Source organism: Schistocerca nitens, chromosome 8, assembly GCF_023898315.1.
Source record: "Schistocerca nitens isolate TAMUIC-IGC-003100 chromosome 8, iqSchNite1.1, whole genome shotgun sequence".
NCBI classification, from domain to species: Eukaryota; Metazoa; Arthropoda; class Insecta; order Orthoptera; family Acrididae; genus Schistocerca; species Schistocerca nitens.
The window spans coordinates 441,025,790-441,049,452 of NC_064621.1; the positions used below are offsets into that span (position 1 = coordinate 441,025,790).

The 23,663-nt window shown below is 43.8% G+C and overlaps 1 protein-coding gene across 1 annotated transcript in view; it reads right to left on the reverse strand.

The window, feature by feature from the left end:
* Positions 1-23,663, reverse strand: part of LOC126199600 (uncharacterized) — a 1,222,178-nt gene that overhangs the window by 24,459 nt on the left and 1,174,056 nt on the right. Inside the window, exon 7 of the mRNA XM_049936527.1 lies at positions 12,499-12,792. Coding sequence (XP_049792484.1) covers positions 12,499-12,792 — 294 coding nt within the window. The remainder of the gene's footprint in view (positions 1-12,498; positions 12,793-23,663) is intronic.

The following is a 23,663-nucleotide window of genomic DNA, read 5'->3' on the forward strand; positions in this document are numbered from 1 at the left end:
TGGATCTCATATTAGGCACTGACAAGTCAAACTTGATGATACTTCAAAGAAATTTACTGCTTTTTTGTATAAGGGTAAGTCATAACAAGTTAGAGTGTTACCCTTTGGATTAAATATATCAGTGTCAGTATTAATAAGTCTTGGATGATGTGCTGGGAAAGTATTTATTGAAAGAACCAATAATCCATTTACATGACACACTCCTAGAACTCCAGACATGGGAAGGACATTGTGATTTACTGGTTCAAACATTAGAAAGGTTTCATGTTAAAGGAATCACTATAATACTGTCAAAGTCGATTTTGGGTCACTTGGTAGGCATAAATGGAATAAAAGCAAGTCCATATAAGATAAGAGCCATAAAATAATGTCAAGAACCTAAAAGTACAAAACAACTGAAAGCATTTCTGAGGTTAGCAGGATTCTATAGCAAATACACTCCTGGAAATGGAAAAAAGAACACATTGACACCGGTGTGTCAGACCCACCATACTTGCTCCGGACACTGTGAGAGGGCTGTACAAGCAATGATCACACGCACGGCACAGCGGACACACCAGGAACCGCGGTGTTGGCCGTCGAATGGCGCTAGCTGCGCAGCATTTGTGCACCGCCGCCGTCAGTGTCAGCCAGTTTGCCATGGCATACGGAGCTCCATCGCGGTCTTTAACACTGGTAGCATGCCGCGACAGCGTGGACATGAACCGTATGTGCAGTTGACGGACTTTGAGCGAGGGCGTATAGTGGGCATGCGGGAGGCCGGGTGGACGTACCGCCGAATTGCTCAACACGTGGGGCGTGAGGTCTCCACAGTACATCGATGTTGTCGCCAGTGGTCGGCGGAAGGTGCACGTGCCCGTCGACCTGGGACCGGACCGCAGCGACGCACGGATACACGCCAAGATCGTAGGATCCTACGCAGTGCCGTAGGGGACCGCACCGCCACTTCCCAGTAAATTAGGGACACTGTTGCTCCTGGGGTATCGGCGAGGACCATTCGCAACCGTCTCCATGAAGCTGGGCTACGGTCACGCACACCGTTAGGCCGTCTTCCGCTCACGCCCCAACATCGTGCAGCCCGCCTCCAGTGGTGTCGCGACAGGCGTGAATGGAGGGACGAATGGAGACGTGTCGTCTTCAGCGATGAGAGTCGCTTCTGCCTTGGTGCCAATGATGGTCGTATGCGTGTTTGGCGCCGTGCAGGTGAGCGCCACAATCAGGACTGCATACGACCGAGGCACACAGGGCCAACACCCGGCGTCATGGTGTGGGGAGCGATCTCCTACACTGGCCGTACACCACTGGTGATTGTCGAGGGGACACTGAATAGTGCACGGTACATCCAAACCGTCATCGAACCCATCGTTCTACCATTCCTAGACCGGCAAGGGAACTTGCTGTTCCAACAGGACAATGCACGTCCGCATGTATCCCGTGCCACCCAACGTGCTCTAGAAGGTGTAAGTCAACTACCCTGGCCAGCAAGATCTCCGGATCTGTCCCCCATTGAGCATGTTTGGGACTGGATGAAGCGTCGTCTTACGCGGTCTGCACGTCCAGCACGAATGCTGGTCCAACTGAGGCGCCAGGTGGAAATGGCATGGCAAGCCGTTCCACAGGACTACATCCAGCATCTCTACGATCGTCTCCATGGGAGAATAGCAGCCTGCATTGCTGCGAAAGGTGGATATACACTGTACTAGTGCCGACATTGTGCATGCTCTGTTGCCTGTGTCTATGTGCCTGTGGTTCTGTCAGTGTGATCATGTGATGTATCTGACCCCAGGAATGTGTCAATAAAGTTTCCCCTTCCTGGGACAATGAATTCACGGTGTTCTTATTTCAATTTCCAGGAGTGTATATTCAATGTCAACCTATACACCTATCAAACTTACTGGAGAAAAAAACAAAATGGATTTGGGGTAACGAAGAGTGTTAGGCCTTTAATGAGATTAAAGTAGGTCTAGCAGAGGCACCCATTTTAAAACACCCTCAGATGGACAAACCTTTTATTTCAAGTACTGAAGCCTCAGAGTATGGAATAACATGTGAGTTGTTTCAGGGAGAGTGGGATATTAGCATGGGAGAACGTAATACACTAGCTTTTGAGAGCGGAGCTCTAACCAAACATGACTTGAACTACACAGCAACAGAGAAAGAATCACTTGCTATAGTGTGGAGTGTACAAAAAATTCTAATTCTAATTTGGGAATCTAAATTAATAGTGTAGACTGATCATCAAGCACTAGCTTTCCTTATGTAAAGTTGACTACTACATAGGACGTCAATAAGTTGGGTACTAATTACGATAGAATATCAAACTAACATTAAGTATATAAATGGCTCATAAAATGTTGTTCCTGATGCATCATCACGCTTACCACTGAGCACGAATGGAAGGTCCTGGTGTTGCCTTCAACATTCATTATTTATCAATAACTTATGCTAATAATGAAGTAAGAAACCTAGCCTTAAGAATAAAGGATATAACTGATGATCCATATTTTTGGGGTAAGTGGAAAACCTTAAGCCAAGGAGGGACAATTGATTTCTTATTTTCTGTACTGTACTGTGATGTATTCTAGCAATTCTTTATATGTATGGTCCAAGTTTCATTGAGCTATGTTATTTGGCAGTGACATGTCATGTAAATGTTACTTTTGTTCTTATGTACCTGTGTACTTGGTTCATACATCAACAAGAATTACAGAGAATCCAAAAGAAAGTTGAAAATTTCGATTGTTGTGCAAGCAATTGAAAACAACTGAATGAAATACGCAATGAGACGAACATAAATGACACTTTTATTCGTGATGGTGCCCTGCACATTACAATAGACACAACACTGTTCTTAATAGGGTGTGTGAATTACCAACGAGTAGAGGGGGTTGACTTAAATATTTGTACTAGTTGAGCGTTATCTAAGTATGCTAAACTCTATCCTATTAAGCATGTCAACACAGAGACAGCAATTAGATGTCTACGAAAATATTTCTCAGATATAGGAAAGCCATGTACATTGTTGACAGACAATGGCCCATAGTTTGTGGGTAGAACTTCAAAGCTTGGGAAAATGTTAGACACATTGCTATTTTGAAATACCACCTGCAAAGTAACCATAGTGAATGCACATTGAAAAAAATTGCTAGGTTGTGTAGGACTTACTGTTCGATGAGGCATTCAGGTTGGTTGCAATTGATTCCCAAATTCTGAGGGATAATTAATGAATATCCACATTTAACAACAGGACTGCATAATGGGTCACCCTACTCCAACATTACCTTTTTTTATGCAAATAACTAATACCATGTATACTATCATTTCTTGTAATGGTGAACATTGTATCAGCTGTCTAACTGCATAGACTTCATATGATTTTGTATATGATGTGTTATGTTTCAGGCTAAAATGTATAAAAAGAAATTAATTTGTTATAATCGATATGTACTAATGGTTAAAATTACTCTTCTTTTAAAAATATTTGAAATAACAAAATTTATAGGTAAACTAAAATTCATATTATTAATTGCACAATCTAATGTTAATAATTAAATTGATTTCTGGACACATTTATAAAATAATGATATAACTGGAAGATCCTTCTTTTGTTAAGAAAGTTTGTAAGCTCTTTTGTTTTGTAAACTCTTTGGAAAATAGTTAGTATGGCAGAATGTAAGGAGTAGTGGGCACGTCTTTGATGGAAGTAGACGTTTTTCTAAGTTTGTCAACAACAATGTGAATTAGTGTTCTGAAATGGAGATTGTGAAGTCTTTTTTCCAAAGCTGTTTCACCACACTGCAGTTCCTTCTCTAAATCCTCGCACAAACGAAAAAATGGCTGACATCGAAATAAGTGTCCAAGGAATAGAAAAGCAACTGAAATCACTCAACAAAGGAAAGTCCACTGGACCTGACGGGATACCAGTTCGATTCTACACAGAGTACGCGAAAGAACTTGCCCCCTTCTAACAGGTGTGAACTGCAAGTCTCTAGAGGAACGGAAGGTTCCAAATGATTGGAAAAGAGCACAGGTAGTCCCAGTTTTCAAGAAGGGTCGTCGAGCAGATGCGCAAAACTATAGGCCAATATCTCTGACATCGATCTATTGTAGAAGTTTAGAACATGTTTTTTGCTCACGTATCATGTCATTTCTGGAAACCCAGAATCTACTATGTAGGAATCAACATGGATTCCAGAAACAGCGATCGTGTGAGACCCAACTCGCTTTATTTGTTCATGAGACCCAGAAAATATTAGATACAGGCTCCCAGGTAGCTGCCATTTTCCTTGACTTCCGGAAGGCATTTGAAACAGTTCTTCACTGTTGCCCGATAAACAAAGTAAGAGCCTACAGAATATCAGACCAGCTGTGTGGCTGGATTGAAGAATTTTTAGCAAACAGAACACAGCATGTTGTTCTCAATGGAGATACATCTACAGACGTTAAAGTAACCTCTGGCGTACCACAGGGGAGTGTTATGGGACCATTGCTTTTCACAACATATATAAATGACCTAGTAGATAGTGTCGGAAGTTCCATGCGACTTTTCGTGGATGATGCTGTAGTATACAGAGAAGTTGCAGCATTAGAAAATTGTAGTGAAATGCAGGAAGATCTGCAGCAGATAGGCACTTAGTGCAGTGAGTGGCAACTGACCCTTAACCATAGACAAATGTAATGTATTGCGAATACATAGAAAGAAGGATCCTTTATTGTATGATTATATGATAGTGGAACAAACACTGGTAGCAGTTATTTCTGTAAAATATCTGGGAGTATCCGTACAGAATCATTTGAAGTGGAATGATCATATAAAATTAATTGTTGGTAAGGCGGGTGCCAGATTGAGGTTCATTGGGAGGGTCCTTAGAAAATGTAGTCCATCAACAAAGGAGGTGGCCTACAAAAAACTCGTTCGGCCTATACTTGAGTATTGCTCATCAGTGTGGGATCCATACCAGGTCAGGTTGACAGAGGAGATAGAGAAGATCCAAAGAAGAGTGGCGTGTTTCGTCACAGGGTTATTTGGTAAGCATGATAGCGTTATGGAGCTGTTTAGCAAGCTCAAGTGGCAGACTCTGCAAGAGAGGTGCTCTGCATCGCGGTGTAGCTTGCTGTCCAGGTTTCGAGAGGATGCATTTCTGGGTGAGGTATTGAATATATTGCTTCCCCCTACTTATACCTCCCGAGGAGATCACGAATATAAAATTAGAGAGATTCGAGCGCGTGCGGAGGCTTTCCGGCAGTCGTTCTTCCCGCGAACCATACACGAGTGGAACAGGAAAGGGAGGTAATGACAGTGGCACGTAAAGTGCCCTCCGCCATGCACCGTTGGGTGGCTTGCGGAGTATAAATGTAGATGTAGATGTAGATTGAGATTTAGAAGAATGGGATAAACTACTAAGATATTCATAGCAATAGGCAAATCTTCATCAGTTACTCAGGTCCACAAGAACCCACAATGTTATAAAAATTACAGCCTCAAGAATGTACCCCAGATGAAAGACTTGGAGCCAACAACAATGAGATGATGAAGATAAGTAAAAGGTTTTCCTTTGGTATATCTTACGCCTCTCAAAGCTTTTGAAAACAGTGAAGAGACTAAGAGAATTTTAATAGTGATGTGTAGGGGGGGTAAGATTACAATTGTCATCTATGTAAATAATGGATAAGCCGTTTACAGGATAACCTTTATTAAAATTGTTTAGTTGGCCTCAGGCTGTAATGAGATTGATAGCCGACGTACATCAACAAGTGCAGAAAAACATAATAGACAGTGAGGATTCATGAGTGAAATGGTATAATATACAGGCGCAAATACCAGAATTTAATATTGTAGATATAGTACCAATTAACGACCATCACACGAGTTCAACCCTCAAGAAAGAGATAAGTAAATTTTTTCCTAAGTTTGTTGGCCCATACAGAGTTGACAGGGTGCCACACCTCAAAGCATTATTTTTGATAAAGCCAACAATGGAGAAAGAGATAGGTTATACAATGTGGAAATGGTAAAGAAGTACAAACAATGAACTACGTGATGAAAAAAAAGTCAGTTGGCTATGAATTTGAAGAACATGGTACAAGATGTGTCATGTCATGATTATCGAGAATGTAAGTGACGCTCTTTGTTAACTTTTGTAGTAATTTGATGTTTTGTGGGTGAGTTTGTGTTTAACTTTTACAGGGGAGGTATGGGATTTGTGTATACTACTCCTCTCTCTCTCTCTCTCTCTCTCTCACACACACACACACACACACACACAATCACACACGCACATACACAAACACCCACCCACATGCATATACTCACATACAGACTATGCACAAACAAAAATGATTTAAGGGTATTTTTTTGCTAGGCTAGACGCTCTTTCAAGGGGAGGGAGGAGTTGGACAGAGTGTCCTACTAATAAGCTTGATATAAAAATAACAAGCCCACATTAAGAAGGAAAAGGAGTATTGGGGGGAGGAAAATAGACAGGAGAACATGTAGTGGAAAAGCAGGAGATAGCTGGAGTTTCATGGAGGGTGTGGCCTTAAGATGAGGTGAAGTGGAAGGGAAGAACTAATGAAGTACTCAAGGAAGGGATGATCCCAACCAATTTGTGGGTAAGTAAAGCCCAAACAAGGGATCTTATGCCAGGTTCAAGTGGACCTGTGGAAGGAAGGACCCCAAACTCTTTAGAGGAAAGGAGAGGTACATCACACTGACTGGGCCTACAAAATAAGAGAAAAAGGGTACTGAATCCCCAGAAAGATAGCCTTAAAGAAGAGAGAAATGCTTAAGAATAATATTTGTGAAGAAAAGGAATAAGGACTCTGCTTAAGGGAACATCTCCTCTAAACTGGATAACAAACTGAGAAAGTAAAAATTAGCTAACACTGTAGTTTACCACTAGTATTTGAGTCTCTGCATAATCTGAAGTTTGATCCTAAAATAGTGTATAACAATTGCTTCATCCAAAGACAAGAATACAAAGTAATGGAATTAATGTTTAAAGAGATGAAAGTGCTCTGAGAGAAAGCAATGTAATTGTGGTTCACTCTATGCCATTTTGCTAGCCAAAGTTAGAGGAGCTATTAAATATAAAACAACAGAGCTAACGAAAATTCTAATTAGAGGATATGTATGTTTGTATTGATAGATTGTTAAATGTATGATTATGATGTCTTTTCTTTTAGTGAAGGGATATGCAGTGATACATGCCATTCATGGAAAGGCATGTATCACATCGTAAAATATAGAGCTTAGAGTAAAGATGTGTGCCACTGCAATTAGTTTGTAAACAGCAGACCACATACTGTGGGAAAGTATTACTCAACAGGTGCAGAGTTAACATGCTCGAGAGCATATGTAATCTCCATGGAGCAAGGAGGAATGAAGGAGCTATGGTACCATGGAAGACATCCAGCACCTAGAAGATGAATATGATGTATGTAAGTGGTTGTTGTTTTATACTATTCACAGACATGTTAATGAGATGGCTTTAAGACAGCAATATGAGTTGGTTCTGGGAGTAATAACTTCCCATGCAATCTGTAACTGTTTATGAAAGTTTGTGACAATATACAGAGTTTATTGGAACCGATCCAAAATTTATTTAAGTAGAGAAGCTGTGTTTTGTTTTATAGCCACTGCACTTACAGAAATCTGCATGGAAGAAAGAAGTTTGATGCTAAGGAAGAATAGCGCACAGCATAGCTGGTCACTGAGATAAATCGTGAGAGTTGCGAGGTGCAATCTGTACACCAACCTAAGAAGGGAGTGCACCATTCTTCCTGAAAAGAGTGGCAAGTTCAGGTAACGGGGATGGGGGTAGGTAGCGATCATACACCCTTCTCTCCAAAGGCTCAATAATTTAGAGACCTAGTGACTGTGGCGGACATGGAGGAAGCAACAATTCAATGCTGGACGATGTGCAGGGGCCCTGCAGTCTTGGACCCCAGAATCACCATTGGGGAACTAACATTGTACAATGGGATGGACCTGATAGCCAAAATGGTCACATAAACCTTGGCAGTAATGCTACTTTGCAGTGTAACCATGGAATATGCCACTACAGCTGCCTTTGGGGTGCTGATAACCCTGGTGTTGAGCGTCATTAAACTCCAAACATACACCACTATGGCTATTGAAATCGTCACTGCCCCCCCCCCCCCCCCCCCACCATGTTTCAATCTTTGGACGAAAACTCAGCCAGAAGTTGGCAATAGTGTGCAAGACTCATCTGACCAAATGCCATTCCTCCATTGCTCCATAGTCCAGGTTTTATGGCTTCAGAACCAAGTTTTTTCTGTTACTGGCATTTGTGTCACTGATGAGCATTTTGTGATTAGCAGCTTATGGTGCTGCGTTCATGTTATTTTAGTGCTGACAGCGTTCAGGGGTGTGGCATTCAGTTCTGCAGTGACATCTGGAGCTGCTGTCCTCTTATTTTTCGTCACAATCCTCTTAGATGAGCTTCTGTCGTGAACACTGAACACACAGTTTCATCTGCATTGTGACTAAACAGACGATGTTTTTCCGCTTTACCTGTATGTGCTATAAATCTTAGATACAATGCTTCTTGAAACAATGAACACTTCAGCTACCTTGGTTTTGGAAGCACCCGTCATAAGGGCACCAACAATTTGCCCACATGAGAATTCACGTATCTCCAACACAGTGCAGTGACAACTGTGTAGAACACTGTTCTGACCGCAGCTGTTAATTGCAATGGATTGAGGACATTACTCAGATACCGTTATTGTCAAATACAACAGCGCAACCTGCAGGCTTGGTTAGCTTCTGCATTTATGATGTGCGTGAGAAAAATAATGAGACTGACAACACTGCAAACAATATGACAACGCTGTGTTGTACTACTACTGTACACTGGCGTGTTCGTCGGTCTCTTCTACATGCTCTGTCCGAGTTTCAGCTGTGTACAGCTATCACGTGATTTTTGAGAGCGCCAGAAAGTGAGTAGTGTCTTTGTTGTGAGCTGTTAAAATGGAACAGCGGAATTTAGAACAATGTTATGCAATCAAGTTTTGTATTAAACTTGAGAATCCTCGAGTGCGACCTCTGAAAAGTTGAAACAGGCCCGTGGGGAATATTCCAAATCAATTTTGGAAGGCCGGGAACATGTCAAAGATGAACCTCGCTCAGGGAGACATTCAACTTCAAAAACCAACGAAAACGTCGAATGCGTGTGTGCTGGTGTGAGATCAGACAATCGTATAACAATAAGGATGATGGGTTACCTGTTAAACACTTTCACAATACATAAAATTTTGACCAAAGCTTTGCCCTTTGCAGACATGTGGATGTTACAGTATGACAACACCTCATGTCACTCTTAACACTTCCATCACGGAATTTTTGGCCTCGAAAGGAGTTCCTGTTATTCCACAGCCCCCCTATTCATCAGATCTGCGTCCTCGTGACTTTTTTCTTTTCCCAAAACTGAAAAGTGTCTTAAAAGGATGTCATTTTGGGACTCTGGAGAACATTCAAAAGAATGTGATCGACATGGTAAAGGCCCTATAAGTTGAAGTATTTCAGCGCTACTACCAAGTCAGGGAACAACGACGCCGTCGGTGTACGAGGTCTGTTCAAAAAATTCCAGAGCTTTGTCCATAAAATTTGTCTACGTTTAGCTTTTGCTTATTGTGCAAGGTCTCCTTCGTAAGACGCATTTCCGCAACTGATACATTGCCCCCAACGCTGTTTCCACTTCCAGAAGTAGTCTTTGCACACCTTTTGCTGGATCACGTGAAGCTCCTTTTATATCGTCTATCGTTGCAAATCTTATTCCTTTCAACGAGGTTTTCAACTTTGGAATAAAAAAAACAAGTCTGCAGGAGCCAGGTCTGGAGAGTACGGAGGATGAGGCAACTCAGTGATTTCGTTTTTTGTGCAATAATCACGCACCAGCAAGGATGAATGTCTGGATGCGTTACCATGATGCAAGAGCCATGAATTGTGTTTCCACTTTTCAGGTCATTTCCTTCTCACATTTTCTCGCAGGCGTCGCAACACATCCCAGTAGTACCATCGATTAACCGTTTTTCCCCGTGGCATGAGTTCATAATGAACTAATCCTTCAAAGTCAAAGAAAACTATCAGAATGGCTTTGTCATTTGACCTGAGCTGACGAGCTTTTTTTGGTCTTGTAGAAACTTTATCGACCTATTGTGAAGACTGACCTTTGGTCTCAATATCATAACTATAGACCTATGTACCATCACCAGTTATGATTCTCTTAAGGAACATCTCCCTCACATTTGCGCAATCCGAAAGCTCTTCACAGAATGCGAGGCTGTGGTCTTTCTGGTCTTGACTCGTGAGACGTGGGACGATCTTGGCGGCAGCAAGATGCATTCCAATATGCTGTGTCAGGATTTCATGACATGATTCAACTGAAATGTTATATTATTCTGCAATCTCTAGGGCAGATAGTCTCCGATTGGCACACACAATTTCGTTGACGTTCCTCACGTGAGCGTAGTCGGTAGACGTCGAAGAGTCATCTTTAACTCCCATCCGGCCAGTTTTAAACCCTGTGAACCATTCGTAACACTGGGTACCGCTTAAGCACTCATACTGTAGGGTTTCTGCAGCATTTAGTGTGTCTGTAAAAATTTTCTCGAGTTTCACGCAAAATCTAATGCAGACGCGTTGTTCCTCTAACTCTGCCATCTTGAAATTCGCAAGGTGTGTGACACAACGTTGTACTCAATATAGCACTGAACAATAACTAACACATATACAACAACAAAACTTCCAGCAGTTACACATTAACCCTTTGTGGTCTGAATTTTTTATTTTTTGACTTTGACGTTTCGAAATTTTTCTGTGGTATTCTAGTTGTTAGGAAATAGGTTTAGTATAAAGAAAAACCAGATCAAATAATATTATGCAAATTTTATTAATTTTTATCAAAAAGGGACTTGAGTGTCCCTTCAGGTCACAGTGGTACAGACAGCAACAAACAGTACTTCATGAAAAGTGGTACTCATAAAGACAGTTTTTTCTTTCATTGACACACAAAAATACTTTAAATGAGAACATTTAGAATGAGGCTTTGATTCTATATTATGAATACCACAGTTTTCACATCGACCACGATTTGCAACAAAATTTGGCCAATGAGCTTCGAGATTTTGGGTCTGAATTTCATTTGAAGCTGAAAAGCCTTTCTTCCTTCTTTTATTCAGTAAAGAACTGTGAGACGTTTCTTGCTTTGGCCTTCCTCTTTCCTTCAGAAGTGTTTTACCTTTTGTCATAAATATCTAATGTATGAATTCACAAGTGTTGCACAGTTTTGTCTCCTAAATTTGCGAGAAACTTTTAGAATTCCATTCATGATTTCAGCATTTCATTAATTTTCAGTAGAGGGAGAGTCTGTATTGTCTTTGCGCCTAGCAACGTGCTTTTTGTTAGTTCCTCTTGGTGCGCATGTACATTGTTGATTTCTTGTTCGTCATCTGTCAGGTCATTTTCAAATTCAGAAGGAAAAAAAATAAAAACTTTTGTAGATAAAAAATCAGTCTCATTACTTTTCTCACACACTTCCAGTGTTGAAGCGTGTATTTCTTCAGCTTCTTCAGAACAAGTGGAAATATTCTCTTGTTGACTGGTAGAGGGTGTGGCATAATTTTTTGTTCTTTGCACTTGTACATTGTTGAGTTCGAATTTTTCTAAAACTCGTTCTGTGTCAGAATCTCTGCTTTCCTTATCAGGTGTATCGATGTGAGATGACAAATACTCCAGGAGTAACTCCAGGATCTCTTCACCTTACAACTTTCTCGCCATAGCCTGTCATGCAAGAACACATATCTATAGGCTTGACGAGACTTACAAGTACGAAATTGTCTTTACAGATTTAATCTAAGGATTTATAATATATTCCACTTCTAGCCAATTATTAGCATAAATTGATTTACCGAGTAATAGGAAAAAGAAATATGGAGGTCGGAATGTCACTGGAAATGCGCGGAATAAAAACTGAACGATTATCCTGCAACTGTATACAACCAAATACTGCGAGGACTGCACGCGCTGAAATTCAAATTGCTTTGGCGTCACAGATAACACATCCGTGAAAGAACTGCGATGCATTAAAAATTTACCACAGCAAGAATAAGTGGCGCGCTACATTTCCGGGCAATTCAAATGACAAAGAATGTTTTACACTCATTTTCATAAAGTGGGACGTTGAAGTCCCGTCAGATTGTAAAGGGTTGAACACAAGCGTATGCAGGGATGCCAACAGCATTCCGCTCCGACACACCATTGGCGCGAAATTACGAATTTTTTGAACGGACCTCGTATAGCTACTTTGAAGCGAAAAAAACAAAAACTTTTGTAAATAAAAAAATCAATCTCATTACTTTTCTCATACACTTTGTATGTCGAAGCATGCATTTCACCTCGTGTTTTCGTATTGTCGTTCAATCCTTGTATGCCAAACGCATTCGTAGTTCTACCAACAGAACACGGCTCTTTACCTCGTCCTCGGTGTCCAGCACGTCATCGTCGTCGAGGAAGACAGAGTCGGAGCCGACGGAGGCGCAGTCGTCGGTGCGCAGCGAAGCTGCACAGGAGCTGATGGAGGCGAGCGGCGCGAGCCTGGGGGGCGGCGCCGGCGGCGACAGCGACGCGGAGGCGGCGGGGGAGGCGGGCCTGCTCAGCGACGGCCGCGCGCTGGCGGCGCCGGGCAGCAGCTGCGCGTGCGGCAGCACCGCCGCGTACAGCGTGCGCTCGCTGCCGCACGGCGACGCGTCCGGCGTCGGCTGGATCACCTGCAACGCGGGCCGGCTCAGGGGGCGGATGGACGCGGCCACGCCGGCAGGCGGAGCGGACTACTGGCCATTAAAATTGCTACACTACGAAGATGGCGTGCTACAGACGCGAAATTTAACCGACAGGAAAAAGATGCTGTGATATGCAAATGATTAGCTTTTCAGAGCATTCACAAAAGATTGGCGCCCGTGGCGACACCGACAATGTGCTGACATGAGGAAAGTTTCCAACCGATTTCTCATACACAAACAGCAGTTGACCGGCGTTGCCTGGTGACACGTTCTTGTGATGCCTCGTGTAAGGAGGAGAAATGCGTACCATCACGCTTCCGACTTTGATAAAGGTCTGATAGTATCCTATCGCGATTGCGGTTTATCGTATCGCGACATTGCTGCTCGCGTTGGTCGAGATCCAATGGCTGTTAGCAGAATATGGAATTGGTGGGTTCAGGAGGGTAATACGGAACGCCGTGCTGGATCACAACGACCTCGTATTATTAGCAGTCGTGATGACCGTCATCTTATCCGCATGGCAGTAACGGAAGGTGCAGCCACGTCTCGATCCCTGAGTCAACAGATGGGGACGTTTGCAAGACGACAACCATCTGCACGAACAGTTCGGCAACGTTTGCAGCAGCATGGACAATCAGCTCGGAGACCGTGGCTGCGGTTACCCTTGACGCTGCATCACAGACAGGGGCACCTGCGATGGTGTACTCAATGACGAACCTGGGTGCACGAATGGCAAAACGTCATTTTTTCGGATGAATCCAGGTTCTGTTTACAGCATCATGATGGTCACATCCGTGTTTGGCGACATCGTGGTGAACGCACATTGGAAGCATGTATTCGTCATTGCCATACTGGCGTATCACCCCGCGTGATGGTATGGGGTGCCATTGGTTACACGTCTCGGTCACCTCTTGTTCTCATTGACGACACTTTGAACATTGGACGTTACATTTCAGATGTGTTACGACCCGTGGCTCTACCCTTCATTCGATCCCTGCGAAACCCTACATTTCAGCAGGATAATGCACGACCGCATGTTGGAGGTCCTGTATGGGCCTTTCTGGACACAGAAAGCGTTCGACTGCTGCCCTAGCCAACACTTTCTCCAGATCTCTCACCAACTGAAAAAGTCTGGTCAATGGTGGCCGAGCAACTGTCTCGTCACAATACGCCAGTCACTACTCTTGATGAACTGTGGTATCGTGTTGAAGCTGCATGGGCAGCTGTACCTGTAAACACAATCCAAACTCTGTTTGACTCAATGCCCATGCGTATCAAGGCCGTTATTACGGTCAGTGGTGGTTGTTTTGGGTAATATTTCTCAGGATCTATGCACCCAAATTGCGTGGAAATGTAATCACCTGTCAGTTCTAGTATAATATATTTGTCCAATGAATATGCGTTTATCATCTGCATTTCTTCTTGGTGTAGCACTTTTAATATCCAGTAGTGTATTATTAATATACAGGACAATTAAAAATGAATGTAGCGATTACAAACAGCTATAACGACATTGATGTGCAAAAACTTTAGGATGAAATAAATTTTCGCACGATGTGTCACAGCCAAGTAACATAGCTCGATAAATCTTGAACCACACATAGAAGGAACTGCAGCAGTATAGAAAACAAAGAAATTGACTAGTCCAGGGATGCGTTCTGGCCTCCTTCCTTTTTTAATATGTACACTAACGACCAGTCAAATCCGCCAGGTTAGCTGAGAGCACTAGTGCACTGCTTCCTGGACTCGGGTAGGTGTGCTGGCCCTGGATCGAATCCGCCTGGCGGATTAACGACGAGGGCCAGTGTGTCGGCCAGCCTGGATGTGGTTTTTAGGCGGTTTTCCACATCCCACTTGGTGAATACTGGGCTGTTCCCAATGTCCCGCCTCATTTACACGACCCGCAGACATTTGCAAACGTTCACACTGTTTCATGGCTTCCACTAGATGCAGGCAGCTGGGGCACACTACTTCCGCCCCATGGAGTACAGGGTGGCGACAGGAAGGGTGTCGGGCCACCCTTTGACACTAACATTGCCAAATCCATAGTAACAGGGCTTATCCCACGTTGAAGTGGGACGAAGGGCTAAGGAAATGATATTGACGACACTAACGACCAGTCAATACCTAATTGTACTGACCATTTCCCATATGCAGATGGCTTGGCTATTACAGCTGAGGAGAGGTCTTTCAACCAGGTAGAGCAGAAACTGGAAAAACACTCAAAGTCTTGTCAGAGTACCATCAAAATAACTCTTTCAGAAGACTAAAGTAAGTGCTTTCCACTTTTGATCTCAGCAAGCGAAGGGAAAGCTCATTGCATCCTGGAGTAATGCCAAACTGGAACACACAGATAAACCAACCCATTTGGGAGTAACGTTGGATAGATCTCTGACATATAGACGACGTCAGTATGGAAAGATCAGTCAGAAGGTGACCTCCAGAAATAATATTTTGCGGAGACTCATGAACAGCAACTTACTATCCTCAGAACCACCGCCCAAGCACTATACTGCACTTCTCTTCAGCTGAATACGCGTGCCCCGGTATGGACCACAACGACACATGCGAAGAAGGCCAACATAAGCCTTAACGAAACACGTCGATTAACAGTGGAGTGTACGAAACCCACGCCCCTAGCAAAGATTTACAGAGCTGCTGGTCTTGCGAGTCCCATCTCCTGAAGAACACTTCACGAATTCACAGAGAGGCCCAGACAATCTGTTGATGAGATACATCCTCTTTTTGGCACCACATGCGAGCCTGGACGACTAAGATCTCTTAGAAGGTTATTAAAAGTGACCATTGAAGAACCACCACATGAATATCCACCAGCAAAAGTAGTGCCTTGTGACTCTACAACAAACTAAGAAAGATGGAGGACTTTGAACCATATAAGAACAGGAGTGGCCCCTGGTGAAAACAAAAGTTATCAGGTGGGGTCACGATAAGGTGGATGACGTCAGACGCGATTGTGGTGTTGTGCAAGACATGGAACACATCCTGGCCTGTCCAAACTGTCCCTACAGATGCTGCCTCTGGACAAGAAAGAACACTGGACGTGGCCCAGTAGTGTGATCAAAAACTATGATTTATTTCCAGACACGAGTCAGTAAAGTAAAGTAAGGTAACTGAAAGAACTGCACAATAAGACTAACAGAAATGACTATTTTATTCAAAGACAATAATTAGAATAAAGTCATCGCAATTCATGATGGTCCCCTGGCCATTAAGATAGGCGGGACATGGTTCTTAGTAGGCTGGGTAATTACCCCAGGCGACAGTTCATGTTCTGCAATGTGTTCCCATGCTGGGTACAAGGCTGAGTAGTACTTCTTGTTGCAGTGCGTTCAGTTTCTCCAATAGCGCGGTTGACAACTGATGGATCGTCGTTGGCGCATGTGGACATACAGTAGCAGGTCCCCCCAACAGAGCCGACACGTGCTCGATGAGATTTAAGTCGGCAGAAGGGGCAGGCCAGTCCATTCTCAGAATATCCTCTCGTTTCAAGAGCTCCTCTACAAGCACAGTTCGATGCAGACGCGCATTGTGATTCACAACAGTGAAGTCTGGGCCGAATGCATCACTGAAAAGAGGCAGATGGGGAAGGAGTACAGTGTCGCAATAACTCTGACCAATGAGTGTACTGTGTTTAGATTTGGAAGTCAGCAAGCCCATGCACTATTATGCCTCACCATACTACAACATCAAAATGATCATGCTCGACAATGTTTCTGGATGAATTACATATTTACACCTCTCTCCATATGATTGTATGTCCAGTATTCTCGAAAATGGTCGTTTTGGTGGTCCAGGTGATGTGGCATGGGGAAGCATAATGTTGCATAGGCGTACTGACCTTCAGCTCTTCGAACAACATATACTGACTGGTCAAAGTTATTGTGACATTTTCCTTCTTCCTCATGTGCGTCTTTTCACGGGCGAATTCGACCCTAACTTCATATTTAAGGAAGACAATGCGCGATCGCATCGACAGCGCAGGTGGAGGTGCTCTTGGAACGAGGGCGTATTCGGCGAATAGGTGGTCTTTCCGTTTCCTGACTTAAATCTCATTGAGCACCTGTGCGATGCATTGGGGAGACGTTCTGCAACATGTCCATATGCGCCAACGACTCTCCAGCAGCTGTCAGCTGCAATGGTGGCGGAATGGAAGCCCTACCAAAAATGGTTCAAATGGCTCTAAGCACTATGGGACTTAACATCTGAGGTCATCAGTCCCCTAGGCTTAGAACTACTTAAACCTAACTAACCTAAGGACACCACACATATCCATGCCCGAGGCAGGATTCGAACCCGCGACCGTAGCAGCCGCATGGTTCCGGACTGAAGCGCCTACAACCGAACCCCCACCACAAGAACCCCTTACCTGGCTTGTGACCAGCATATGAGCACATAGCGTTTGCATTGCTGTTTGCGGTGATCACACATCCTATTAAGAACAATGTTCCGTCTATTGTAATGTACAGGGCACCATCACGAATAAAAGTGTCATTTATGTTCGCCTCATTGCGTATTTCGTTCAGTTATTTTCTGTACTGTACTGTAATGTATTCTAGCAATTCTTTCTGTGTATGGTCCAAGTTTCATTGAGCTATGTTATTTGGCGGTGACACGTCATGTGAACGTTACTTTCGTTCTCACGTTTCGCACACCTGTGTAATTGATTCATACGTCGACAAGAATTACAGAGAATCCAAAACAAAGTTCAAAATTTCGATTGCTGTGCAAGCACAGTGTTACTCAGCATAAAAACTGTACGGCCCAGTTTTCTTAATTGAATCAAATGTTTCAAGAAACTGTAGTCTGGATGTGCTTGAGCAATGGCGGGTGCTACAACTTCAATAAGATGGAACAGCCACCACATTGGGTTACGGGGGTTCGCACGTTTCTAAGTGAGCATCTCCCAAACAGTTGCACTGATGATTCTGATCATGACGACCCTGAATTCTGCTGTTGGCCAATTACGTCTCCGGGACTGATTCTTATAAATTTATGTTGATGGGTAATGATGGAAATAGAATAAATGAAATAAAATTTGTGCTACGGCCGGGACTTGAATCCGGGTCTCTTTGCTTACTAGGAAGGAATGTTGACCATTTTTTTTTGTGTTGATCTCATTTTGTTCGTTAATGGTCGTTGTACTTGTTCGGGGCGGACGTCCAATGACGCTTGTTCAAGTTCATCGTTGATCCATTGACTCTGTTTTTTCTTATTACAAAGGGGATCTAGCCCCCTGACCGAACACGCTGAGCTACTTTTTTTTTTCGTTCTGTTCGTCCGGGGCGGTCGTCCCTTGACGCTTGTTCTACTTCATCGTTGGTCCATTAACTCAGTTTTTTATTAGCGAGGACAGCTAACACTCTGACCGAACACGCTGAACTACTGTGCCGGCAGCTACCCTGCCGTCACTGTTAAACCACCACAGCACTACGGCTGACATTCCTGCACCTGATGCGGTGGTATAATGGTCACCATTCCTGCCTCGTAAACAAGGAGACTGAGCTCAAGTAGCGGCCGTATTACGAATTTTATTTCATTCGTTCAGCTTCCATCATTCTCATAGAGCCGACCATTGTGACCGAGCCGTTCTAGGCGCTTCAGTCTCGAACCGCGCGACCGCTACAATCGCAGGTTCGAATTCTGCCTCGGGCATGGATGTGTGTGTGTCCTTAGGTTAGTTAGGTTTAAGTAGTTCTAAGTACTAGGGGACTGATGACCTTAGCTGTTAAGTCCCATAGTGCTCAGAGCCATTCGAACCATTTTTGAACCATTCTCGTTGATAAAGATGAGACTTTATGTCTCGAGGAAAATTTAATTATGAGATCTTTTTATGAGGTTATGTGAAAGACCTTCTGTATGCACCTCCGTTGCCCAAAATAATTCCAGACTGAAAAATCATCATTTCTAATGTACTCGCGTCTGTGCTTCCACATGTGCTTCAGGACGTATGGCGTAAAATGGATTATCTCTTAGAAGCTGTCCGTGGGATCAAGAGGAAAGACATAGATCACGTATAAAGTACGTAAAAATACTGAACTTTCTTTCACATTAAATAGTTATAACCATTCGTAATCGCTGTTTTCATTTTGAATTCAAAAAATGGTTCAAATGGCTCTGAGCACTATGGGACTTAACTACTGAGGTCATCAGTCCCCTAGAACGTATAACTACTTAAACCTAACTAACCTAAGGACATCACACACATCCATGCCCGAGGCAGGATTCGAACCTGCGACCGTAGCGGTCACGCGGTTCCAAACTGAAGCGCTTAGAACCGCAAGGCCACACCGGCCGTCATTTTTGAATTGTCCTGCATTTATTTGACCTCTAAGTGCCCAGCTATATAGCAAAGTACATTGTTATTTACGGGGTCAAACTGAAAAGTAATACCTCCGAATTTTTAAGTGAAAACTATTAAAGCTTTGTAAATAAAACAAACGTATTAACATTTTCCATCTTTATTCTTCATGTCTTCATATTTATTTCCCAAGATGGTCACCTTGGTGACGAACACATTTGTCCCAACGAAAGACCAGTTTGTTGATGCTGTCATTGTAGACTGTATGACTTTGTTGACAGAGCCACAACCTCATCTGTGCCTTCACCACTTCATCACTTTCAAACACAAGTCCTCGAACGTGTTCTTTGAGCTCTGGAAACATGAAAATCGTGTGTGGCCAAGCCGGGACTGTATGGACAGTGAACCCAAGGCGTCAGATTATTGCGGGAGTCGCAGCGCTCGTGCGTGGTCTGGCATTGTAATTCTGAAGGAGAGGGTGTCCCACGTGTGGACGAACTCTACGAATTCGACGCTCGATTACAGCATTCTGTTTTTCACGCATCGACATAGTTACATTACACATCGTCAATGTTATATGCTACAATTCGGAGCCCTCTAGTGGCAGAGGGCTGTAAATAAGTAGAGATGAACAATAAAAATGTAGAATGTTTTATTCAATAAGTTTCAAGAGTTTTCGCATAAAAATTCTGAGTCGTTACTTTTAAGCGCACCCTCGTAAAACGTTTACAAATCATTGCTCAACAAAGTGAAGACCTGGTCGCAGCAGGGAATAATCTCTTCAAGTGACTATGTACAGCGCTGTTCGAGTTCAAAATGAAACGCATTGTTGTTTCGCAGTGCAAATATAGCAAGTAATTTCGGAAAGTGCGTTCTTGGGCTGCCACGTCGACTTCATGTCATCATCATTAACTTTATTAATTATGAGAAGAAGTAGTAGTGACGGGGCACACTGGAAGCATGACAGAATGCACAAGCAATGTGTAAAACATGAGTACGTCTGTGGTGCGTGAATTATGGAAGGAGGGACAGCATGCTGAGAGAACGGCGATTCAACTGTCTAGAATCAAAGGGCACACAATAAATATCCCATTGCGGTATAGGTAAATGTGTTGTAAGGCTACAGTTTCTGCGATATTATGGACAATATAAAGAAATACCAACATTGCGAAACTTCAGTATTTTTATGTTCATAGCTAGATTCAAGGCTAGCAAAGAAATGCTTCGAAAAATTATCATGTCCATGGGATATATTGCCAGAACAAAGGAGCTGTGGTGTGCTAGAAAGGCTATTTAGTTTCAAAGAAGGCATACAACATTAAAGTCATATGTAAAAATTAGGCATCAGGAGAAATGGGGCCGGTGGTATATTCTGACGAAAAATGGTTTCAAACACAGTATACTCTGTCGAAATATGCCAAGAAAATTATCAAAAATAGAGTTATCTATATTTAATTGTGCTACGCAGGCCGCTGTCGTGCTGACGTGTAAAGTACAGCCACACTCCACTTGTAATTATACTGGAGTGTACGCTGCTGCTACCTGTATGTCTCCTCCTGTTTCTAGGGCAAAACATGATGGTACTTTTACCACGACTAGGTCTTTCGTTCGCTTTGCTGAGCAATACACATTCATTTGATATATTTACGCTGAGATTTCTATGCATTTCTTCTCTTTCTTGATTGCGATGTAGATGTCAGTCCAAATAACACAGCCGTGTAAACTTATTTCCTCTGCTTTATATTAATATTTTTCTTTATCAGGTGATGCACCGATCTTGTGCTCAGGATGTTAATAGCTGACTATCGTATTTCGATCGTAGCAGGGCTCCGTATTAAAACTGTGAACAAATAAGCAGTTATGAGAATCACTGCAGACGGTTTCTTATTGTGGAATCGTTTGGCTAGCGTGCAGCTGTGGAGTCAATTAGATAATGTGGTTGCTGTGGCTCGGTGTCTTCCCGTCTTGGAATTCTGCTGATGAATGTCCATTTCGCGAAAATATTTTGTAATGCTTACTAGAGATTTGACCGTCGGTTAAAGCTTGGACTTTAGTTCCGTGTGCAATGCCCCTGGTAGAGCAGGATCAAGCGGCATCTGCGCCACCCCTCATGGACATTACGAGTCCAGTGCTGCTTTTGCTTCAAAGGATGCAGCATACTAATGAAGCTCTCATCGAGCAAATCCTCGATTTGAATGAGTCCCCCCCCCCCCCCCCCGTTCTGCAGAGTTCAGTTCCCTATCTACCGCACCAGGGCGCCGCGGCACATCGGCACCACCGTTGTTCCAACCTTTTGATATTTGATAGGAATATCGAACAGTGGGCGTGTTACATGGCTCAGTTAGAACAGCATTTTGCGGTGTACAATGTTTGTGGTGATGAACAATAATGAGCTTTCCTTTTGGACAATGGGAGTCCCATCATCTACAAGCTCTTACAGCAGTTGTATCCACAGGCAGATCCTCACGCTGTACCATATGTCTTCCTAAACAAGGGTTTGGCTGACTATTTTGATGCACAAATGCACATTTCCGTGACTCGATACAAGTTTTTTAGTTGTCAAAAACTACATTCTGAGTTATACAGGGAATGGATTGCCCTATTCCAGGTTCTCTCCCGGCATTGCTGGTTTCACTGCTATAACGGTCAATGTAAGCTTTCCTATGCTTAAGCCCTAGTTAGGGATATGATTTTAGTTCATGCACCCGTTGAAGCAAGATCTCTTGAAATTAAAGCACTCCTCCCTCGAGATATATCTCCCTATTATCACAGCCTTTGAAAAGTCTATCCGAGCAGCCGCTTCCATTCAGGATCCGGCTCTGGTTTTTCCCGCCTGACCCTCTTCTGATACGTCAGCACGCTGCTGCTACAGCCAATCAAGATCCTCCTAGGAGCCATTCTGTCAAAACCTTACCATAGTGCAAGCATTGTTTTGTTCACCATCTCCAGTATCAGTGTCGGTCCTGCAAGACAAAGTACTCCGCCTAGGGTAAATCTGAGCGCATTGCCGAAGTTTGTCGTTCGCCCACTTCCATGCCTCTAGACTGGACTTTGCACCCATTTTTCCTGACGTGGCGCTTGTGCAGGCTGTCCTTCCCCGGTCCACAAAGCTGACGTCTATACAAGTAGAGATGGAACACGAATCTGACACCCTACTGATTGATACTGGATCAGCGGCAATGATTGGGCCACTTATAAAGCTGTTGGGTCTCTCCCAATCCACCCTTCTGAAACGAAGTTGTGCAGCTACAGCAATGATCTCATTCCAGTGAAGGATTACTTCCAAAGCCAATTTCGTCATGGTGCCATGTTGATACCAGCTCGAATCCTGATGGTGAACGCCCCTGGGGCATCCAGTCTATTAGGACTCGACTTGTTTAACACCTTGGGTCTAGAAATACACAATACATCTGAAGCTGTTCATGCAATGGGCTGGTGCCCCTATACTGAGGAACTGTTGGCTAAATTCGGGGTGGTGTTCAAGAAGTCATCAAAGGATGTTTCTGGGTTCCACGCCTATATTCTTCTGTCACTGACTGCTGTTTCAAAATTGTTCAAGGCCTGTAGCATCGAGATCGTCCTCCAGGACAGGCTTGGACCTGAACTACAATGCCTCCAGGATGACGGTGTCATCGTCCCAACCAAATATAGCCAGTGGGCCTCCCCCATTCTTATAGTAGAGAAACCTAAAGGCGATCTTCGTATCTGCGCGATTTCAAGGCCATTGTCAATGCCCAGTCAATAATCGCTGCATATCCCGTTTCCAAACTGGAGGACATTATTCCCCGTCTCATAGGTGGTTGGGATGTTTGCAAAAATCAACCTTTGGGAAATATATCTGCAGCGGCCACTGGATGAGGACTTCAGTCTGGAACCGCGCTGCTGTTACGGTCGCAGCTTCGAATCCTGCCTCGGGCATGGATGTGTGTGATGTCCTTAGGTTAGTTAGGTTTAAGTAGTTCTAAGTCTAGGAGACTGATGACCTCAGATGTTAAGTCCCATTGTGCTTAGAGCCATTTGAACCGTTTGAATCCGACTTCATTGAAGCCACCGTCGGCGCTTCGACGCATCGGTGGGGGAAGATGTTGCTATTGTGTTTAGGGACACCATCCGCAACCCGCAAGACGAATACGTTGCACAGGCAAGAAACAGCGCCGCTCATGCACGCGGTCGCGACATCGCTGGACGCGTAAGTTACTGGCAAGTCACCAGGAGGCGTACCGGGAGCGACAAGCCTCACCAGCCGTAGCCAGAGGCTGCTGCAGTACCGCCTAGCCACGTCCCTGCTGGTCACGTGTGCGGAGAGGGCAGTCCGTCTCTTCCGGAAGAACAGATATTTAAGCAAACGCAACGACCACAGCGTCTCTTCTACCCCGGCCTTACCGTTACCTGCGCCACCATCTATGTCCGCCCTAACGCCCCTCTTCCCTTCGACTTCCTCTCCCACATTGACCGTACCTTCTCCTCCTACGTGATCGCCGCCGACCACAACATCCGTAGTCGTTCCGCCGCCCAGTTACGGCGGTGGCATCGGTTCCTC